General features: G+C 38.7%; 2 protein-coding genes and 1 pseudogene across 2 annotated transcripts; all 3 read left to right on the top strand.

Annotated features, from left to right (window-relative positions):
* Positions 1–598: 598 nt before the first annotated feature.
* Positions 599–3,555, top strand: LOC129372652 (elastase-1-like). The gene is made up of 9 exons (XM_055050069.1): positions 599–670; positions 819–824; positions 933–1,013; positions 1,464–1,564; positions 1,771–1,893; positions 2,377–2,513; positions 2,598–2,740; positions 3,229–3,378; positions 3,465–3,555. The coding sequence occupies exons 1-9, from the start codon at positions 599–601 to the stop codon at positions 3,474–3,476; spliced, it is 825 nt and encodes a 274-aa protein (XP_054906044.1). The 3' UTR covers positions 3,477–3,555.
* Positions 3,556–14,142: 10,587 nt separating this feature from the next.
* LOC129372638 (deoxyribonuclease gamma-like) lies at positions 14,143–17,736 on the top strand (the record flags this gene model as incomplete). The annotated part of the gene is made up of 6 exons (XM_055050053.1): positions 14,143–14,308; positions 15,244–15,356; positions 15,825–15,979; positions 16,639–16,735; positions 16,859–16,988; positions 17,574–17,736. Coding segments are annotated over 6 exons (765 nt in total), but the record flags the coding sequence as incomplete, so codon positions are not given.
* A 2,086-nt stretch (positions 17,737–19,822) lies between these two features.
* LOC129372651 (enkurin-like) lies at positions 19,823–20,881 on the top strand (annotated as a pseudogene).
* Positions 20,882–21,679: the final 798 nt, after the last annotated feature.

Genomic DNA, 21,679 nt, shown 5'->3' with positions numbered 1-21,679 from the left:
CTGTTGATTCATTACATCTGTAAATTTAAGAAACTCTGGTCCGGAAGACATTTCTTCATTGGTATCCATTGAATCCTGTGAATGCTTGGAGGAGCAGAGAGGGAGGGGGGAAGGAGCGAGGGAAGCAGTCGCTCCATCTCCAGTCGATTTATCAGCTTGTTTTGGAATATTGTGCTCCTGATCCGGGGAGCGTTCCATCCTGGTCAGACATCCTTGAGCCTGTTCTTCTGACGTGATGATCCTGTTGCTGTCCTTGTTGATAAAATAAAAAAGGTTTGCAGCGAGTAGCTTTATCCCATGTTTATTAAGATTGCGTCCTCCTCTTCCAAAAAGGAAGAGGAGGAAATCTAATTCTCTTGAGTAGATACTGAGTTAGCAGTACATATCTCATAATATGAGTCTATGAATCTGAAGCATTTTCACTTTTGAAAGTAGCAAAACATTTCATGAAATAGAAATGATCATGAATCATTACTCTGACTCTTAAACATATGATGTGCAGGTAAAATAAATTTGTACACAAAATTGAAGAGGGAATCTTTCAGTATTTCTTAGAAAGAAAAACTGTTACACCCTGTACCAACTATTCTTTCAATAAATGCAGTCTGTACCCTCCTGCCACATTGTTGGAGTTACTCTGACGATAACTGTTGGATCTGCCCAGGTGGACGTAGGGTGGCATTGAACACGTAATTCACAACACTCCCAGATTTAGCTGACCTGAGGGTATAAAAGGGCATTGGACAGAGGTTGTCAGGACAGAAAGTTTAAGGAGACTGCAGATATGCTCAGGTTTCTTCTGTTGACCTCTCTTGCAGCCCTGGGTAAGTACCACCTAGTCTATTTTGAAGATTCTCCAGAGAAACCCCATATAGACTTAAATGTAATAGTTCTTTTGGATATCTGCTTTTCTCAGTTCTGGCTGAACCCAGCCCAGGTACCTGGAGGACAGTGTTGGTGAACCAAGAGTTGTGGGAGGAAGGGTGGCCAGACCTAACTCATGGCCATGGCAGGTATACTTCAAATCCTTTCAGACCTTATAATCCATGTGTTGCAAACTTAACAAAACAATCACCACCATAAAGACAAGACAAAAAGGCCTAAAAGTAGCTTTAAAGTTATTTAAAAATACAAGAAAACATGCAAATTTCATGGAACTTGCTTGCTGACATTAAATAAGTGAAATCTTCAGCATCAGATTTTAAACTGATCACATCTGCTTTATAACTCAAGTACACCAACTGATAAATGTAATGAAAGTATATGTCCCTTAAATATTTCTCTAAAACAAGTCCAGGAATTATTACTATTTTTTCTCAATCAAACCTGGACATTTTCCTTTGAATCTCTTCATTCCCATCAAGAGTTAGAGCTCATTTTTAGAAAGTGTTTTTAAGACATTGGAGAAAAGGTTTGGGGTTTGCTTACTTGTGTTTGCAAAACTGTCTCTTGGTGTTTTTCAGATCTCCCTTCAGTACAAATCTGGAAGCTCCTTCTACCACACCTGTGGAGGAACTCTTGTTCGGAGAGGATGGGTCATGACTGCTGCTCACTGTGTGGACAGGTGGGAATCTTATGCATCATGGAAAAGCTGAAGAGATCAAAACAAGAGAACAAGCAATTTTCATAGACCTGAATATACTACTGTCCTACTTGTTAGAGATTCAGCTTCAAATAACTATAGATCATTTTGTTATTTTATTTTTTTTTAATCATCTTGTATAAGTAATAACTAAAAGAAACTTCTTGTCTCTTCTGCATGGGCAAAAGATCAATGACTTGGCGTGTCGTTCTTGGAGATCATGACATCAACATCAACGAGGGAAAAGAGCAGTACTTGAGCGTGAGCCAGGTCTACATCCACCCTAACTGGAACTCCAACAATGTTGGAGGGTTAGTAAGAATGTAGTTTTGCCAGTTCTTAATGTGTATAGGGCAAAAAAGACAGACCTATACGTCAAATGCCACATGTTAAGTAATCTTGCACTTAAGTTTTAAAAACAAGAAGAATGTGTGTAATCTGATGCTTACTTGTTATGTATAATACTTTCCATGTAAAAAATATATATTTTATGTTGTTTTCTTCTTTAATTGTTACTATAACTTCCAGGGAAGAGCATCAGTTAAGTAATTGCCAGCATAACCGTTGAGAAAAAAAGAAGTTTTTGTTGCTTAACTTCTGTTAAAAGATATGTGATACCTATTTCTTGAACAATACGGTTTTAATTGATTTTTGAATAAAATAACATTTTGGTTAGGTGGTTTTATTATTTTAAAAGAACAAAGAAATATGTTTCTTTATAGAGTTAAATTGTATTCACAACTCACCTTCCAAGAATCTTAAAAAAATTGGTATTTGCTTCCTGCGTCTTGTAGTTACGACATTGCTCTGCTGCGTCTGTCCACTGACGCTGTCCTCAACAACTACGTCCAGCTGGGCATTCTTCCTCCCTCCGGTCAGGTTCTGGCCCACAACCACCCCTGCTACATCACTGGATGGGGACGCATTCGGAGTGAGTCAAACACAATTTCACACCAAGATGATTAACATGGTGGACGTTCAGATAGGTAATGATATGTTTGGCTGTTTTTCCCAGTTAATGGTAACCTGTCTGCTCAGCTGAAGCAAGCCTACCTGCCTGTTGTTGATCACAAAACCTGCACCAGCTCTGGCTGGTGGGGCAGCACTGTGAAGAGCTCCATGGTCTGTGCTGGAGGTGCCAGCAACTCTGGTTGTCTGGTGAGCCACCTGTTGAACTCCCTCTTTTCAAAAAAAGTGGACAATCATAAGGTCCATAATGATGTGTGGAGTTACATAAAAGTACTGACACCAACAGATGGTGATACAGAAATAATTAACTGACTTTTTTGTCAGCTTACTCCCACAAACTTTAGTGTATGACATTTTGATGCTATGTCACAGGTCAACACAAAACAGTGCATGATTGTGAGATAGAAAATAACAAATAGATGGTTTTTGCACATTCTCTCCATTTTTTAATGACTTGAACTGAGCTCTGTGGGCATGCTGTTTTTTTTAACAATCATTCCATGTTTTAAACTTATTACTCATTCCTTTAATTTTGCTGTTATAATAAAACAAAACATGAAAGTTCAAGAGGCATGAATACTTTTCCAAGGGTGCAGGAATAATAAAAGAAATCAAAATAAAGTCAGTGACATCCAGTTTTCATGACTAATTTTTAAAATATAATTTTACTTATGCAGGGTGACTCTGGTGGACCCCTGAATTGCAGGGTCAACGGCCAGTGGGTGGTCCACGGAGTGACCAGCTTTGTGTCTTCCCTTGGCTGTAACACCTACCGGAAACCCACCGTCTTTACCCGTGCTTCTGCTTACATCAGCTGGATGAACAGCGTTAGTATTTGATAACTCAAGAATTACATAGATTGTAATGATTGATGTTTGAACATTGCAACTGATAATTTTATTTGCTTTTGCAGATCATGGGTTAAGAAGAAAAGCAATATCTGTGGAAAAAAGAACATTCTGGATTCTTTTCTCACTCCATCAAAATAAAAGTCATGAAAATGGCATCTAAATTGCTTTGTCATGTTTGGTCAAAGTTTTATGATAAAAAATAAATTAATAATCTGATTCCTGATTGAAAGAAAAAGAAAATCAGAGACATAGCTAATTAATTAAAGATTTAAACATTTCAGGGGAATCATTTTATTTTGAGGTCAATCTGTGAAAGGATTTAGCAGTGAACTAAAATCTCAGTAAAACCTTAATGTTAAGTTAATTTCAGACCTCTAATAGTACAAATGACAAGCACAAAAAAGCTAAACAAAAAAAAACAAAACAAGAGAGACATGATAAATTAGCAAATTAATATGCTGATAAAATGCATTTCATCTGCAAAAATTTGTTACGGAATTGGATACAGTTACAGAATATTCAGCAAATACTGACTCTAAGGTTAACTTGTTTCCTAGAGATGACACACTTCCAGACCCCAATTATTTCTGTTTGTCAGCCTTACTTTTTTTCCCCCCAGTTATTCTGGCTTCTCTAAATTCCTCTCACATTTTACTGATTAGTCATTAAATTCACTACTTATTTTAATCTTCAAAATTCCTATAATCTTAGAAGTGCTTAGCATTTATTCAGAAGCATGCTGCTCAGACCAAAAATGATAGAAAGTAAATACATTAATCAGTCCAGATTTTTGGATGCTGTTGTGTAGTCTGCTCAGCAGGCTGGCTATGCACTTTCTTTTAACTTTCAGGACCTGTTGTTCACAAGAGGTTTCTTTTCATGCAAATAAAGTCCTGATCATTTTTTTTTTTAAGTTTAGTCTCATGCTACCACAGCGCCGGTAATTGAAAAGTGAGCCACTAGTGGTGTATAGACAAACTGCTAAGGAACTGTTATGAATTAAAACACTTCAAAAACATCTCTTTATTAATGAGATTTACAACAGAGTATTACTAAGAACATTTTCCATTGTTTTATTATGTATTCAAACTTTCAAGATTAAACAAAATACAAATTTTGCAATTCTGTATTGTAAACACACAGAATTTTTGCAAATACCTGTGGTTTTGTTTTAAGTTTGCATGTGTGCATGTAGTTACAAAGGCCAGAAGTATTTGTGAATAAGCCCCTGTGAACATCAAAGGCTAATGAAAATCCTATACAAAGGAATGGCTGTTCTGGATTGTGTTGATAAATGACTAATTATTCTTTGATACTTATATTCATGATCTAACAGGCCATGTACAAAAAATATAATTGCAAAATACAGAGATTAAAGCCTGTAAAAGCACTTTATTAACACATGTTTACAAATCATACAGAAAGTTTTAGCTTTAAATAGATATCTAAGCAAAAACATTGTGGCTGATGCTGAATTGCAGCAGTTTTAATTTGACATTGTCCTTAAATATTTTACTTGACACATTTTGACAAAGTATAAATATAATAGCTTACACCCTTGAAATATTTGTTACAGTCTGCATAGTTCAATTACATTCATTTCGTCAGGATGTTTTGATTTGGTGCTTAGTTCATGTTTAACAATGAGCTTCCACAAGTTCACATAGGTTTTATAAATGTGCTGTCACGCTACTGTAACACAGTTGAGAAGGGTACAATATGTTTTAGGTAGATGGGCCAATAGGTTCGGCTGTCGGAGCACGATGGGTGTTTAAATGACACACATACACGGTTGAGTGAATTTAAAAAACAATTAGCTTTAGTAACATGAATCAAACTCACAAGTGGACAAGACATACAATTAAGAAAATAAAATTACACACAATAAAATACATGAAATAAAAACAACAATACTTGGCCAAGTGCTAAATATCAAATTTAAATCTATTGGGTACACCCTGGTAGTTTGCGTTCTAATCTCTTTTAGATGACAAATGAATCAAATTAAATCCTGGCTCAGGTCTCACTCAACATGGGAGGAAATCCAGATCTTTCTAAGTCCAGGTGGGAAGGCTCGCCATCAAAGTCAGTAGGGGAATCCACTTCAGGAACAATCCAGGAGAAGAGAAGAAAAAGCAAAAAAACAAAAAAAACACAACAAAAAAAAAAAAAATCCTGATCGATCTCAGTGCGGCACGTTCAAAACAACTAGACAGGGACTCTCATTCCAGACACGGAGGGCACTTCAGTTGAACTGAAAACAACTGCCAATCAACTGCCAGAAAGTGCAACAGTTCCAACTGATCTTAGTGGTTTCTGGCTCAGCTGTCTGATCAGGGTTGGATCTCCCGCTCACAATCAACGCTGCCAACACGGGAAAGAAGGTGGAGCCTCTGTGGCATTCCGCTCTCTGATTGGTCTAAACATTCACGGGAATCAAACTTCCCATTGGCCAGACAGACTACCCCGCCTACCCAATCTCTATTTCCCAAAAGGCTATCCCCACTTTATGTGGGTTACACCCTCCCCTCTGAAGGGTATGCCCGTCCCTGGGCATCTGCAATACGACACTGAGTCGCACAGCTTAAGCATGCCTGATGGAATTATGGGATGCATTCTCCAAGCCATTCAGGGAGCTAGCCAATGCTTCACTTAGACCCTGGAAAAGAGAATTCACCCCCATCATCAGAGGATTTCCCAGTTTTGGATACTCTAATCTGTTTGGCTTTGTGTGTACTCTTTCAGAGCGACGAAGAAATGTTTCAGAGTTTTGAAGTCCCTCAGTCTGAAACTTTAAGGGTTCAGGTTGGGCAGTAACAGGTTCATTTACTCCATAAAACTCATCATCATATGCTGCATCTGAGCTCATCCCATTATATGGAGGAGTTTCCTCAGATTGCTGCAAATCCAAACACTGAGGGGATCCTTTAACTGAATTTAGTTCAGGTAAAACGTTTGCTTCGGATAATCTGTTATGTTCCGGTAGGTTGTCATTTTCAGGTAGGTGAACACTTGATGCATCTTGAATATCTCCAGTACTTCTATCTCCTACAATATGAGTAGCTGGAACATCAGGTGAGAGGGAAACTACAGATCTCCCTGTTTCTGCTGATGGTCGAACTGCACTGTGATGCTCACTTGACTTGTGAGTTTCAGGCACTATGACATATACATCGGGTTTTGACACAAAACGAGGGAACGATGTCCAATCAGGTACATCATCCAGATCTGAGATGATTTCCTCTTCACTCTCGACGACTGGACATTGTCTCGTTCTGGGTCTCCTGTTTGGACAAGGTTTGACTGTTTCAGGCTGCAGCTGCTGACAGGAATCCACATGGCAGAAGCAGGTCTCTGTGCAGAGTCCGCACTGGTCCATCTTTACTTTCCGGTTTAACTGTATAAACTGGCATTTCTCCAGCTCTCTTGAGGACAACATAAACATCCTCCTCCCACTTGTCTGCCAATTTATGTTTTCCACGCAGCTTCACATTTTGCACAAGAACTCTGTCTCCTGTCTGCAAAGTTGATTCAATCACTCGCCGGTCAAATCTGGCTTTATTGTGACTTGCATTCTTTTCTGCATTGCTAGTAGCAATACGGTAACTTTCTTCCAATCGAGATTTAAAATTGCCAACATACTGGGAATGAGTCTGCTTCGTAGCATTGGTGGGCAATCTGAAAATCAAGTCAATGGGTAATCTGGGCTGTCTCCCGAACATTAACTTGTATGGGGAAAATCCAGTCACATCACTCTTTGTACAATTATAAGCATGTACCAGAGGTTTGACAAAGTCTTTCCAGCGGAGTTTATCTGACTTATCAAGTGTTCCAAGCATTTGAAGAAGTGTGCGGTTGAATCTTTCAACCGGATTTCCCCTGGGATGGTAAGGGGTTGTACGCACTTTCTTCATGCCAATAAGTTCACAGAGTTCTTTTATGGTTTTAGATTCAAAATCAGCACCCTGATCACTAAGGAGCTTTTCAGGAAAACCATAATGAATAATGAAGTTTTCCCTGAGGCACTTTGCTACGGTCTGCGCTCGCTGGTTTGGGGTTGGTATGGCCACTGCATATTTTGTAAAATGATCAGTTATTACCAAAATGTCTTTGGTGTTTGAGCGATCTGGCTCTATTGACAAAAAGTAAATGCACACCAGTTCGAGAGGTGATAGGTTTTAATGTTCATCAGTGGAGCAGCTCTTTCTGGATGTGTTTTTCTACGAACACATCTCTCACATGTTTTAACCATTTTCTCTATGGTCATATACATTTTTGGCCAGTAAAATCTAGTTCTTGCCAAATCTACTGTTCGTTCAACTCCAAGGTGGCCCATATCATGATGAAGACTCAGGAGTGCTGTAGCTCTTAGCTCCTCAGGAAGTACAAGCTGATATGAGATGTTTGGACCATCTTGTCGCTTTCGATAGAGCACTCCATTCTGCATCTCCAACCGAGACAACTGTCTGAGTAACAAAGGTAATTCTGGTAGCTCTAACCTGAGGCCGGGACATGGAGTTTCACCAGTTTCCAAGAGTACAATGACTGCATTGATAGCAGGATCTAATGTTTGTTTTTCCCTCAACTCTTCTTCTGAAAATGAATAAACAAGAGGGGACCCATCCACTTGCTCCTGCTGGAAGCAGTCAGGAATAGCTGTGGACTGGTGAGTGAGAGATCAACTAATGTCAACCGAGGAGTGGCGGCTTGAACACCAGCTACAGATGAAGTGACCATATGGCGTTCACAAATAGCCTTAATCACCTCCTGGGGAACAGTCTCTGGACTGTCAGGATTGCTCAGATGGTACAATGTGAACTGCCGGATTCTCTCACTTTCCTTCTTTGATGCATAATCATCCTTTGGTGGATCATGAGGTCGGCGAGACAGTGCATCAGCATCAAGATTTTGCTTTCCCGCCCTGTACTGAAGACTGAATGAGTAAGTAGAAAAACTGGACAACCACCTGTACCCTGTCGCATCCAGCTTTGCAGATGTTAAAATATATGTAAGTGGGTTGCTGTCCGTCACTACTGTGAAGTCTGTACCATATAGGTAATCAGATAATTTTTCTGTGACTGCCCATTTAAGAGCCAAAAATTCAAGCTTATGAGCCGGGTACTTCCTCTCGCTCTTTAAAAGTCCTCGACTCGCAAAAGCTATGACTCGAGATTGACCATCTTGAACCTGATATAATGCAGCCCCAAGGCCAACAGTGCTGGCATCTGTATGTAAGACATACAGAAGCTGGGGGTCTACAAAACCCAAGACTGGAGCTGATGTTAGCTTACTTATTATGTCATCGAAAGCTTTCTGACATTGAGGTGTCCACCGCTCACCAAAGGGCTCCTTTGGGTTGCGATACTCTGAGCTCGAATTTATTTTCTGTCTCTTATTTAGCTTTCTGAGTGGTGGATAACCAGACGTTAGTTCATTAAGTGGCTTTACAATAGTAGAGTACCCCTGAATGAACCGTCGGTAGTATCCAGCAAATCCTAAGAAAGATTGAAGCTGTTTAAGATTTGTGGGGATCGGCCAAGTCTGTAAGGCCGAAACTTTTTCAGGGTCTGTTTCAACTCCTTTCTCAGAAACAATGTGACCAAGGTATTTTACTGACGTTTGAAAAAATTTGCACTTCTCTGGTGCCAGTTTCAAACCATATGTCATCAATCGTTCAAGAACACGCTGCAAGCGCTGTTCATGTTCTTCCAGGGAGGCTGAGAAAATAATCAAGTCATCAATGAACACTAAAACTTCTTTTAGGTTCATATCGCCAACACATTTTTCCATCAGTCTTTGGAAGGTTGAAGGCGCATTTGTTATTCCTTGTGGCATCCTGTTGAATTCCCAGAATCCAACTGGACACACAAATGCAGTCTTATGCTTGTCTGCTTCTTGCATTTCGACCTGATAGTAGCCTGACTTGAGGTCTAGAACGGAGAACCACTTAGAACCAGCAAGTGCAGTGAAAGCATCTTCCAGTTTTGGAAGAGCGTAGGCATCTTTGATGGTCTGCATATTCAGCTTTCTGTAATCTACACACAGACGAACAGAACCATTCTTTTTGCGAACCACAACAATTGGAGAAGCAAATGGAGACTCAGATTCCTGTATGACTCCAGAATCTAGGAGTTCCTGTATATGTTGTCTCACAGCATCTACATCGTTGGGGTGTATCGGACGTGCTCTCTGCTTAAAAGGCGTCTCATCACTGAGCTTGATTCTGTGTTTCACTTTATCAGTATGGCCAAAATCCAGGTCATTCTGAGAGAAAACGTTTGGCATGGTGTTTAACATTTTTGTTATTCGCTCTTTCCATTCAGTGGATAAAGGTGAATCTCCAAAATCAAAGTTCAGTGATGGGGAAGACTTTGCTTGAAATTTAGGACAGTTTGAGTCATTGACAGTATGTTCTTTGTGCAACACCTGTACTATAGCATTAACATCTGCCACAATGGTTTTGGGGGGAATGACTATGTCATGATTGGTGTCATTTCTCAGTACGACAGGAATATGACATGAGTGTTTGCTTGGTAAAGTTACTGCAATCGCTGAAACGAGTAAACCATTCGGTAGAGAAGAAGCTGATGGTTGCTCAAGAATAACATCTCTCTGAATGTTCAAACGATTAAATGGAACAAAAGCTTCAACAACAGCGGTCTGCCTTGCAGGAACAACTTTAGGCAGCTTGCCTGTTAGTTCTGCACAACCAAGGCTGCTGTGGATAAGCTCCCTTTGTCGTATCTCAAGTATTTTGAGAACAGCCTGATAGCCATTCATCAAAGGCTGAAAAGATGAAAGTTTCTGGTAATCCGCATAAAGAACGTCAAGTGCGTTTGTGCCTATAAGCACCTGTTCATGGGCTGCAGAGCCCATGAACAGGTGCCCAACGATGTAGATGCTGTGAGACAACATATACAGGAACTCCTAGATTCTGGAGTCATACGGGAATCTGAGTCTCCATTTGCTTCTCCAATTGTTGTGGTTCGCAAAAAGAATGGTTCTGTTCGTCTGTGTGTAGATTACAGAAAGCTGAATATGCAGACCATCAAAGATGCCTACGCTCTCAATATCAGAGCCAACAAACTCTTTAGGAAAAGTGATGGTAAGCTCAACATATCCTAAATAGGGAACAAACTGGCCATTAGCACTCTCCACTTCAAGCAAATCATTTAAAGAATGAATGGTCAGATCAGAAAGGTGTTCTTCATAAAAGGACTGGGGCACAGTTGTGACTTGCGAACCTGTGTCCAACAGACAGTTTGTGTCTTTCCCTGCAATAGACACTTGAGCTGTAGTTTTAGTTCCCACCAGGCCATGTGGCAATTTCAACCTTTCTACCCCAACACTCTTAACAACAGCTTTCATGGTTTTGGGACTGGAATTTTGTATCTCTGCTCCCATGTGTCCCTCTATGGGAGCAGACACTAGTTTAAATGTGTCTCACTTTGAGAAGCATTAGAGGCTTCCCAAGCAGCCTGCTTTTCTTTCAGCTGTTTTTTCTTAGCTGCTACAAGGGAAGGATTTGGTGCATTTTCACAGACTGAAACAACATGGCCATCCTCTCCACACTGGAAACAGTACCAGGGACGTGGTCTGCCATTTGCTTTAATTGTGGAAGGATGCTGACGGCTTGTTTTTGGTTTCACCACATGGGCTTCATGTGTGACACTTAGAGGAACAGACTTTTGTTGCTTAAGTTGTTTTGACTTTTGACTCTCTGACACAATGCTCTTCACCTGAAGGCTGAGGTCAGCAATTTGTTGCTTGAGCATCTCAAGATCAGTCTTATTTATCAAATCATTTTTGTCATATGCAAGATGAACTTGTGACATGGCACGCTGCTTGCTGTGGATGTGGCCAGACTTGGCATGGTTGAAATGCTGTCGCAATCGAGTCATTTTTGCAGCCTGTTTATCTTCTTTTGTCCTAAGAAGGAGCAACAATTCTGCAAAAGTAGGAGGTTTATCTTTCTTTTGTTCTAACTGAAGATCGGCTATTAAAGCGTTCTCCCAACAGCCTCTACAGAACTGCTTTAAAAGCTGTTGATCAAAACTCTGGAGCGGATACACCACCACGTTTCATTGTTTTGCTTAAGGCTGTGTGCAGTCTCTGCAGGAAAACAGAAGGTAACTCTCCGTCATTCTGGAACGTGCTCATGAACCTAGCATAAAGTTCGTCACCATCTTCAACCGTCCCGTAGGCGGAGTCAAGCAACTTGAGATAAGTTGAGGGACTAGATTGTGGGCTCAAATGTTTAATCATTTCAGAAGCAGGAGGAAGAAGACTGTCTAATATACGATGTGTGCAATGCAAGTCTGACACAGATGGATCTCTGATAAGAATTTCAACACTTGCACGCCATGTATCATAATCTGCTTCATGGTTTGGACGTGGACTCTTGCCTGAAAAAGCTCTGAGTCTACTGGGTGAAGCAAACTGGGATGAGGTATCACTGCTGCGCACCACATGCTCAACCACCACTCGCTGAACTGCATGTGGATTAACATCGATTACTGGCGTAGTAGTGGATTCAGATGAGAATGACAAAGTCTGTGGGGGGTTGAGATCAATCAGGTTTTTACTGAAAATGGAAGGGTTGAGAGGCTTACTTGGATTATTTGCTGGTGTCAAAATCGGGGAATCTGTAGCCGTCACTGACTGAGGGTTTTCAGAAGATGGGATATTTCTTTTGCTGGTCGAGTCTTTTTGTGGGGTAGGACTCTGGATCATCTAAGTGAATGTAACGGTTAATGGAACCATACTTCTGGAGAAATATTGATACTTCCTCATCTATTTCTGACCCTGTCAAGCCACTAACAACCAAAGAATGGGGAATTTGGATGGACTCCCGGAGTACCACATCCATTTTTTTTTTTTTTTTTTTTGAGAAATACTTAGCAAGCTCTAACAATACGTGAAAGATGTCTGACAATTAAACACACACACTCGTGCTCCTGGCTGGCTCGCCAAAGCTTCTCCTGTAACACAGTTGAGAAGGGTACAATATGTTTTAGGTAGATGGGCCAATAGGTTCGGCTGTCGGAGCACGATGGGTGTTTAAATGACACACATACACGGTTGAGTGAATTTAAAAAACAATTAGCTTTAGTAACATGAATCATAAACTCACAAGTGGACAAGACATACAATTAAGAAAATAAAATTACACACAATAAAATAAATGAAATAAAAACAACAATACTTGGCCAAGTGCTAAATATCAAATTTAAATCTATTGGGTGCATCCTGGTAGTTTGCGCTCTAATCTCTTTTAGATGACAAAGGAATCAAATTAAATCCTGGTTCAGGTCTCACTCAACATGGGAGGAAATCCAGATCTTTCTAAGTCCAGGTGGGAAGGCTCTCATCATGGGAGGAAATCCAGATCTTTCTAAGTCCAGGTGGGAAGGCTCGCCATCAAAGTCAGTAGGGGAATCCACTCCAGGAACAATCCAGGAGAAGAGAAGAAAAAGCAAAAAAACAAAAACAACACAACAACAAAAAAAAAACCCTGATCTGTCAACAGACAAGACCAGCAGAAACATAGAATTATTATTAAACCATTCTAGCTTATTATGTTTCATAACTGTTCGAAAAATCCTTTTCCAAGAACAATAATAAAACATTACATTTTACACAAACTCAGCAAAGGTTCACGTTTTAATAACTAAGTAGGTCAAATAAAGATCATTATTTGACAACAAGATAAAAGAACAAAAACCAAATGAAAGGTACAAAATATGCTCACCGATCTCAGTGCGGCACGTTCAAAACAACTAGACAGGGACTCTCATTCCAGACACGGAGGGCACTAGACAGTGTAAAATGCATATTTTTTAAGTTTTAACTTAAAGAAAATGAATTAAGTAAAATAAAAATACATTATTATATAGGCTGTACCTTCAGTTGAACTGAAAACAACTGCCAATCAACTGCCAGAAAGTGCAACAGTTCCAACTGATCTTAGTGGTTCTAACAGCAGAAAAACTGAAGTTCAGTTTTCTGAAACTTATCACTCTTTCTAAATTATAAGTTGGATTTAAACAATAACTATTTACAACAAAAAAATTCCTTCAAAGTCAATAAATGATATTAGAAAGAAACCAAAAGACTCTCACTCTGGCTCAGCTGTCTGATCAGCGTCAGATCTCCCGCTCACAATCAACGCTGCCAACACGGGAAAGAAGGTGGAGCCTCTGTGGCATTCCGCTCTCTGATTGGTCTAAACATTCATGGGAATCAAACTTCTCATTGGCCAGGCAGACTACTCCGCCTACCCAATCTCTATTTCCCAAAAGGCTATCCCCACTTTATGTGGGTTACACCGTAGTGACATATTATAAACCGAGTGTTATCCTCCAACTTTGCTGACCATGTCCATCCTTTAATGACCAGTTTTCAATCTTCTGGTCATTAAATGTGTGATGCCACTTAGGTTAGGTCAACTCAAACTGATTTTTTGAAAATACCACCGACATTAAACTCCAATGGGATCCACAGTGAGCAGGCCTCAATCTACTAAAACACCTTGAGAATGTTGTGAATTCTGGGGTCCTCATCTTGGATGTACATCTGACTAATCTTGACCAAAATGTTTGAGAGATGTTTCTGACACCCTGCTAAATCAATGCTTTAAATAATTAGTACAATTTTATGAAGTTTCTGATGCATTCTGAGAAGTAAAACTCTACAAATCCCTCCAGAAATTTGACTTCTCATGCACTCAAGAAGGTTTAAAATCGTATTAATAATACAGTAAACAAACTTTATTATTATTGTTTGTGTTTCAGAGAAGATGATGTCAAGCTTACAGCTCAGTATCAGTATGAAGACAATCAGGTTGGAGATGAAGATGCCTTCGCAAGAGAGCCCTTCATCCTGCGCTTCTGCTGTCCCTCCACAGGTGTGTGCTGTTCCACATTAATGAAACGCCAGCTCACAGTGCACAAAACAGTTCATCAGACAATTTGCAAGGATATGATGACGGCTCTTTTTGCCAGTCTTCATATCCTACCTTTCTTTATGACAGATTCATTTGACTCATTCTATGATAGATAAGTTGTAAAAGTCACGATGAAACCCTTACTCTTACTCTCCCTACACTAAAAATACAATATTATAGTTTTACTTAAGTTAGGTTATAAAATAGGTTAGGTTATAAAATATTACAACATATTCTCAGCTAAATTCTTTTAAATCATCAAGATCATGGTTTCACTGCAGTCAAACCACTGTGGTTTATCTTTATAAGCCTGTAACATTTGTTTCATTCAAATCTAATGGTGAGTCATGAAAAATGTTCTTGTAATGAGCACTTCAGAAAGTCATACAGTAATGAATATATATGGTCCTGTGCTGCACCAGAGAGAGCAGATTATCATTACTAAATACTACCATATGTCAGTTTTTTACAGTGATATGACAGGGTTTCTACACAGTTTGGAAACATATGAAATTTGACTAAATATTTTCCAAATGTGTATAAGTTTGAAAATGAAAGCTACTTTTATGCACATACTTTGATTCCTATATTACTGCATACAATTATAATCCATCCGTCCATCCAATGTGGTATGTGTTGCAGTTTGTACAGAGTAAATACCTTATGGATAACTGTTATAAACATATCGGCTATGAATGTATGGTCAAATGTTGTGTTTTATTTGGGGCTTAAAAGGACTGAGATCATGTGAAATAGGAGACATTTTGACATGACATGTGAAAACACTAAACTGAGGCCTCTACTTATTTTAAACCTAAATATTTATTTGAGCTCACATCTATTTAGGTGCACTGTGGATCTGGGTCTATGTTATTTGCTTTCATGTCCACTTTCAGTTGTAAAAGACCTGGTCCTGATTCCGGTCCACACCAAGCCAGAAGACTCAGTAAAGGAACTTGATGAGCTTTACGATGTGGTCAATGCTGTCAGACAGAAGTGGAAAACAAATGTAAGTTGTTACATTCTATATAAAGATATGCAACTTGAAAATTGTAGGATAATATTAGAGTTTTTATTAATAGCTTTGCTAAAATTCAGCCAAAAGTTAATCATTTCAGCCGTCTCTCCACTGTAACTCAGAGGAGAGAGTTTTCAAACTCCAAGGGTCACTGTCTTGTTAAAAATGTGAGTGAGATGCTGGATAATGTGCTTGGTAAATCACTCATTGAATAACGCCATGGTTTTCTCCCATTTATTATGGACTTTTTCTGTTATTACAAACAGTAAGAGGTCAGTGGGATCTTTTTTTAATGTCTTTTAACACTAAACTGAGAAGTCTACTAATGAAAGAAATCTTGGGGGAGGAGGATAAAATGTAAAATTGCTGTTTTGCTTACAAACACTAACAATCATCACTACTTTAAATACTTGTGTACAGTAATGTGTGGTTTTGACTTTTATTTTTTGTCCTTGGCAGAATATCATGATATTGGGGGACTTCAACGCAGATGGTCGATATCTTTCCAAGAAGAAAAAGGAATCAATCCGCATCTCTTCTGATCCCTTCTACTGGTTGATAGATGACGATGTTGACACCACGACTAGTAATTATAATGACAACACCTACGACAGGTAAAGATACATGTTAGGTGCCAAGGACACCTATCTTTGTTTCTACAACATTAATAAAACGACAGATTGCTACTTTTATTTTGTCCTGAATCAGGACAAAATAAAAATGACTTTGTCTTGGAATTAGATAACGAGTTTACATCACATCTGTGTGTCATGAATACACACTGTGCACATTTTTATCACACTTTGTGTAACAATAAATTCCTTATATTTAATTCCTTGAAATAAATTGAAATCATCATCTTGCTAGAGAAGGATGTTTCAATATTCTCATTTCAAAATTTGTCTAAGCTTGTTGAGGTTTACAGGTAGGTTACAGTAAATTACCTCCCATGAATTACCTTGATTTTTATAGATTTTTTTTATCTTGTCATTTTTGTTATAGATCCCCTCATTATTTAGTATCAGACCCTGGTGACCTCTAGGATTGTGCCCTGCCTCAGTTAGATCTTAAAAATAGCATACTTTCTTCACCTCTGAGTCTGTATTGTTGAATTTTATTCCCTCTAAAAAATCATGAACTGCAAAACATGTCTACTGTTGCTAAAAGTTCTATCTAATAATTTTATAAGTAAATGTAAATGTGTAGATGTATTTGGAGATATGTTGAAAACTGCACCAATAAACTGCTTTGTGATACTATCTTCTTCAAATAGGATTGTGGTGTATGGGGAAGAAATGCTGGGTGCCATTGTTCCTGACTCTGCAAAGTCTTTCAACTTTCAAGTGGAGTTTGGGCTAACAGACGAAAACGTATGCTTTATTGTCATCATTGTTTAGCAATACTGCATCACAGAGAAATGGTTGACACTTTCAGACATTTTAGAGCACATAATAGGTGCAAAGATTTATAATTTTATGTTTTCACTCTCCAAGGCTGGAAACATCAGTGATCATTATCCTGTGGAGGTGGAGCTGGAGACTGTCCAAAAAGCAGTAAAACCAAAGAAGAAGGCTTTACCGCGAACAAGAAAAAGATCCCCTAAAGGAAAAAGCCCAAAGAAAGGTACCATTTATTTTGTTGACAACAAACTTATAGACGTTAGATGAGTTCATCTTATATTATCTATCTGGATAACTGTTCAACTCAAATTTTAAATTATTTGAATTTTCTCCCACCCTGATATAAACGTTTCCATTGCAGCCCTGGCTGTATAGTTAGGGTTCCCCTGGTGAAAGGTGAAACTCCTGCCCAGTTTGTAGTTTTTTAGAATTTTTTTTTTTTTTTTTTTTTTTGGTCAGGATTATCCTCCATTTACCTCAAAATCTTAATGTCATTCTGACTTCAAGTTAATCTAATTGATGCTTAAAATATATACAGTGGGTCTACACTGAAATCAATTGGTTGTACTGGATTTAGGCATTGTTAATGAGTACATACGCACAATACACAAAACTCACATCTATACTTGCAAAAACTATCTTATCTTCCTTTTACTTTACAAAACATGCACTGAAAAGCACATTGAAGATATTAAAGTTTATGGTTTGTTGAGGATTAAACTTTTCCCAGGTATCATGAATGCATCACTTTGCCATTTTTATATCTGATTAACTGTGAAATTCAGTCTTTGTTTATTTCAACCAACAGGATCAGAAAATATGACCAAGCCATCAAAATCCAAGACTTCTGGAGCAAAAAAGAGAAAAGGACAATCACTTGCATCCAAGACGCCAACAAAAAGGCGACGTTGAGCCACTTTAATCAATCATTACCAAACTCATGGTTTATTAGATCCTGTAGCCTGTATTTTTGTGGAAAACTCAATGTCGAATAAAGAAAACAAAATAAGACCAAATGATACCAAATTCACAGGATTTATTGTTGATGATGAGAGGAATAAGCACAGTTAAGCATTTGCAGGTAAAATAATTTGTTCCCATTTTATGAAGGGGGAACGGAATATTTTAGCCAGCTGAAATATATGGTTCCCCCCTCATAACTCTGGCAAAATAAGACCAAATGATACCAAATTCACAGGATTTATTGTTGATGATGAGAGGAATAAGCACAGTTAAGCATTTGCAGGTAAAATAATTTGTTCCCATTTTATGGAGGGGGAACGGAATATTTTAGCCAGCTGAAATATATGGTTACCCCCCCATAACTCTGGCTAGCAAAGAACAAATTCTACCAAATTCACGGGATTTATTGTTGATGATGAGAGGAATAAGCACAGTTAAGCATTTGCAGGTAAAATAATTTGCTCCCATTTTATGGCGGGGGAACGGAATATTTTAGCCAGCTGAAATATATGGTTACCCCCCCATAACTCTGGCTAGCAAAGAACAAATTCTACCAAATTCACGGGATTTATTGTTGATGATGAGAGGAATAAGCAAAGTTAAGCATTTGCAGGTAAAATAATTTGTTCCCATTTTATGGAGGGGGAACAGAATATTTCAGGCTGCTGAATCATCCATTATTTCCTCTCTTTACTCCATAACCTTGGGGAATAAAGAACAACTGTTTCCAAATTCACAAAAACCTTTACATACACACTACGTGTTGGGAAAACTGTGTTTGGTGACTGACTTTTATTTCTGCCAGACTTACGTGAGAAAAGAGTGATTCTCTTGTTGTTTACAATAACACAAACGTTGCAGATAAAAGGCCCTGTTTACACAACAATTTCTGGTGAGCATGGACGTTTTGTTGCGTTTACAGTACATTTACATGAACCCACCGAATGTTTTCTCAGAAAATTGCCCAGATTGAAAACGGGTTCCATAGTGCTATGGTTCTGACACGTACAGGTGTCCGTTGTCTTGTAAACAGAGGAAATGGATCTTTTCTCCCTGGGAATCCCTAGCTCCTGCAGAGTATGACGCAAAAACATAGAAGAAGAAGAAGAAACTACTGACATGGTGTTGTTACAGTTCGCGTTTCCCCATCAGATACGGTTCCCTCAGCGTCTCTTCGCCGCTCCAAACCCAGGTTGCAAAATACACGTGTTTGTTCCGCACTCTTATCTAGAGAACTACGGACACCGTAAAAGCTCAAACAACGTGTTTCAGCAAAGCGTTGTTGCTGATTCCAACCGGTGCACCTGATTGCACCTGATTCCAACCGCAATCAGCACCTGATTAGGGTGCGGGTTTTTCAACCGCACCCTCATCTGACGCACATAGTGCGTGTTTTTTCTCCGGTATCTGGGGGAACGGTATCTGATGGGGAAATGCGAATCGATGTGCTTTCAAGTAAAACTTTTGTTTTTTAAACACATGCGCACTTAGTTTCAAAGAACCTAGCACCAACTAGTGGCGTGACGAGAGCATTACACGTTTTCGATGTGTACCGTTACTGTGTAAACAAAGATTGTAATTAGAATGGCTTCATGTAAATGTGTTAATAGAAATGAAACAAAAATTCCATTTTCGTTGGATTATTGCCATGTAAACAGGGCCTAACTTACAACAACCAGGCAATGTTACATTTATTTAACAATTTGTTAAAGCTATATGTGTGACCAGAGGTAAGTAGTTATATTTACTTGACTAACTTTTTGAAAGACAAACGAATACACAAACAATAAAAAAACTTTTAGGAGTAGTTTTTTTATGCGATAGTTTTTACTTTTAATTGAGTAACATGAGTATGAAATATTGCTACTTTTACTGAATTAAAATTTCAGAATTCTGTTTTATTTCTTTTTGTTTGTTTTTTTTCCTCAAGTGTTATTGAGTATATTCTGTCATCATATCTTACTAAAGGTATGTACCCAAGCATCTGGCAGCTATTCTGCTTGAGCAGAAACCAGTCAAACAGGCTTGGAAGACGATGGGACTAGCAAAACTTGAATTGCCTTCTCCGTCGAACTACCTCAAGAAAAACGCAAAGCGCCCAAAGCTCCTGAGAGTTAGTTCCTCAACCAACTGCATGAGGATTTGCTTTTGTGCTGTCAATATAACCCACCTGATATATGCTTTTTTTTTAGGGACAGGGACTGAAGGCATCCATAAAACCAGTACGATCACTAAAGTAAGGCCACCGCTCCATATACTGGCCAACCAACCACTGACTCCAATCAAGAGAGATCTCTTAGCTGATGTGAAGCCTAAGCCCTCTCGTGTAGACTTTGCACAGGCACACAAAGAGCTTCTCCAAAGCGCTGGACTTAGCCCCAAATATATCATAAAAAAGGTATTTTTCTGCATCCTGTCACTTCACTCTTTGAAAAGTGTGGCTAATGTTGACAAGTCCTGGGCCATGAGTGCTATTTCTCTCCTCCCTAACCTTTCAGTGACTGACCAACAGCACTCGGATGTTATCTCCTTTATGAATTGAACATGGCATAATATTCAGAACCTCCCTAAGTCCAACTGTTAACAGCCACATTTTCCATGTAGGAGGCCATTTGAACATTTGAGCAAATTATAGTTGGACGTGAAGCTTATTTTTCGTTCCTGCAGGATTATGGTCAGGTACCCACATACTTACAACAGCGCCGTGCAGCTGAACAGCAGGCTAGGGATGACCAGGCGAGACTTGAAAAGGAGATGCAGGCCACACGACAAGTGTCAGAGGAAGAGCGAAAAGCTACCATAGAGGTATGCAGCATTTGTTTTCTTTAACAACAGACATCTAACAACTAAAACCTCTGGTGAAGTAAATAAAATTGGACAGAGGAAGTCAAAGGAATGTAAATATCGAATAATGTCTAATGCCAAGTTCCCGTCTTCTTGTTAGGGCTTGAAGAAGAAATGGCATGAAGTGCATCATGAATATCAGGGCCTTCCTTTCATCCTGTACACCCCATCGCAGAAAGCCGCAAGATCCACATGGAGGAGCAACTGACTGAACTAGAGAAGCATATAAGACTGCTTGAAAAGTTCAAAACCATCTACATTTCTGATGCAGATGCCAATGGATGTCCTTAACCCCTGAGACTCCAGATATCATACATAAAAAAATAAAATGTTCTACATTTATTACAGCTTTTATCTGTGATCTTTAAAGCTTTTAAATTAATCTTATTTTGTAGTTTTTTTCAGTGAAAACATTCATATACTGATATTCATTTTTACAATAAAAAAAATGCAAAAAAAAATTGTAATATATTTTTGATAATAGTATTTTAATCAATTTAAATTGATTTCAGGACCACAGTGGACTTTCTTGGTCATTAACACAGGAGGTATTTTGTCCATGTGTATATTTCTGACCTGCAAGGTAATACAACTTGTTTACTCTGCTTACTCATTTTTGAGCATACATCAAAAAGTCATGTGTTTCCATCATGTCACAACCATTTCTCTGTAGAACTGTGATATCAATGGGATAGGCTAACATAGGACAACTGGCTCAGGCTGGAAAAAATATAACCAGGCATCAACAAACAACACTATAACTCTTGGTTTTGTTTAAGAAAGATTACAAAATATGTTTACAAATACATTTCAACATGCTGTAAGTCACTAGAAGTCATATCTCCTAGATTGGTCTTAACATATGCAACAGGTGTGCTTTGATAACACTGTGAGAAAAAACACAGGTGCATGATTGAATCAATCAATCAATCAATCAATCAATCAATCAATCAAAATTTATTTGTATAGCACATTTCAGCTACAAGGCATCATAAACACAAAACACAAAGGCATGCAACATAGAATAAAATACCAAGGTTTTTTTTTGTTTTTGTTTTTTTTTTTCCCTCTTTTTTCCCTTTCTTCCCCCTTCCTTTGACACGGAAT

Source organism: Poeciliopsis prolifica, unplaced genomic scaffold, assembly GCF_027474105.1.
Source record: "Poeciliopsis prolifica strain line A6 unplaced genomic scaffold, Auburn_PproV2 SCAFFOLD030, whole genome shotgun sequence".
Classification (NCBI taxonomy): Eukaryota; Metazoa; Chordata; class Actinopteri; order Cyprinodontiformes; family Poeciliidae; genus Poeciliopsis; species Poeciliopsis prolifica.
This window is presented reverse-complemented; position numbering and strand designations above follow the sequence as displayed.

Coding starts and splice junctions, on each gene's coding strand:
- LOC129372652 (XM_055050069.1), top strand. CDS start 599: ATGCAGTCTGTACCCTCCTGCCACATTGTTGGAGTTACTCTGACGATA. Junction 1,014..1,463: donor CTAACTCATGGCCATGGCAG/GTATACTTCAAA, acceptor GGTGTTTTTCAG/ATCTCCCTTCAGTACAAATC. Junction 1,894..2,376: donor AACTCCAACAATGTTGGAGG/GTTAGTAAGAAT, acceptor TGCGTCTTGTAG/TTACGACATTGCTCTGCTGC.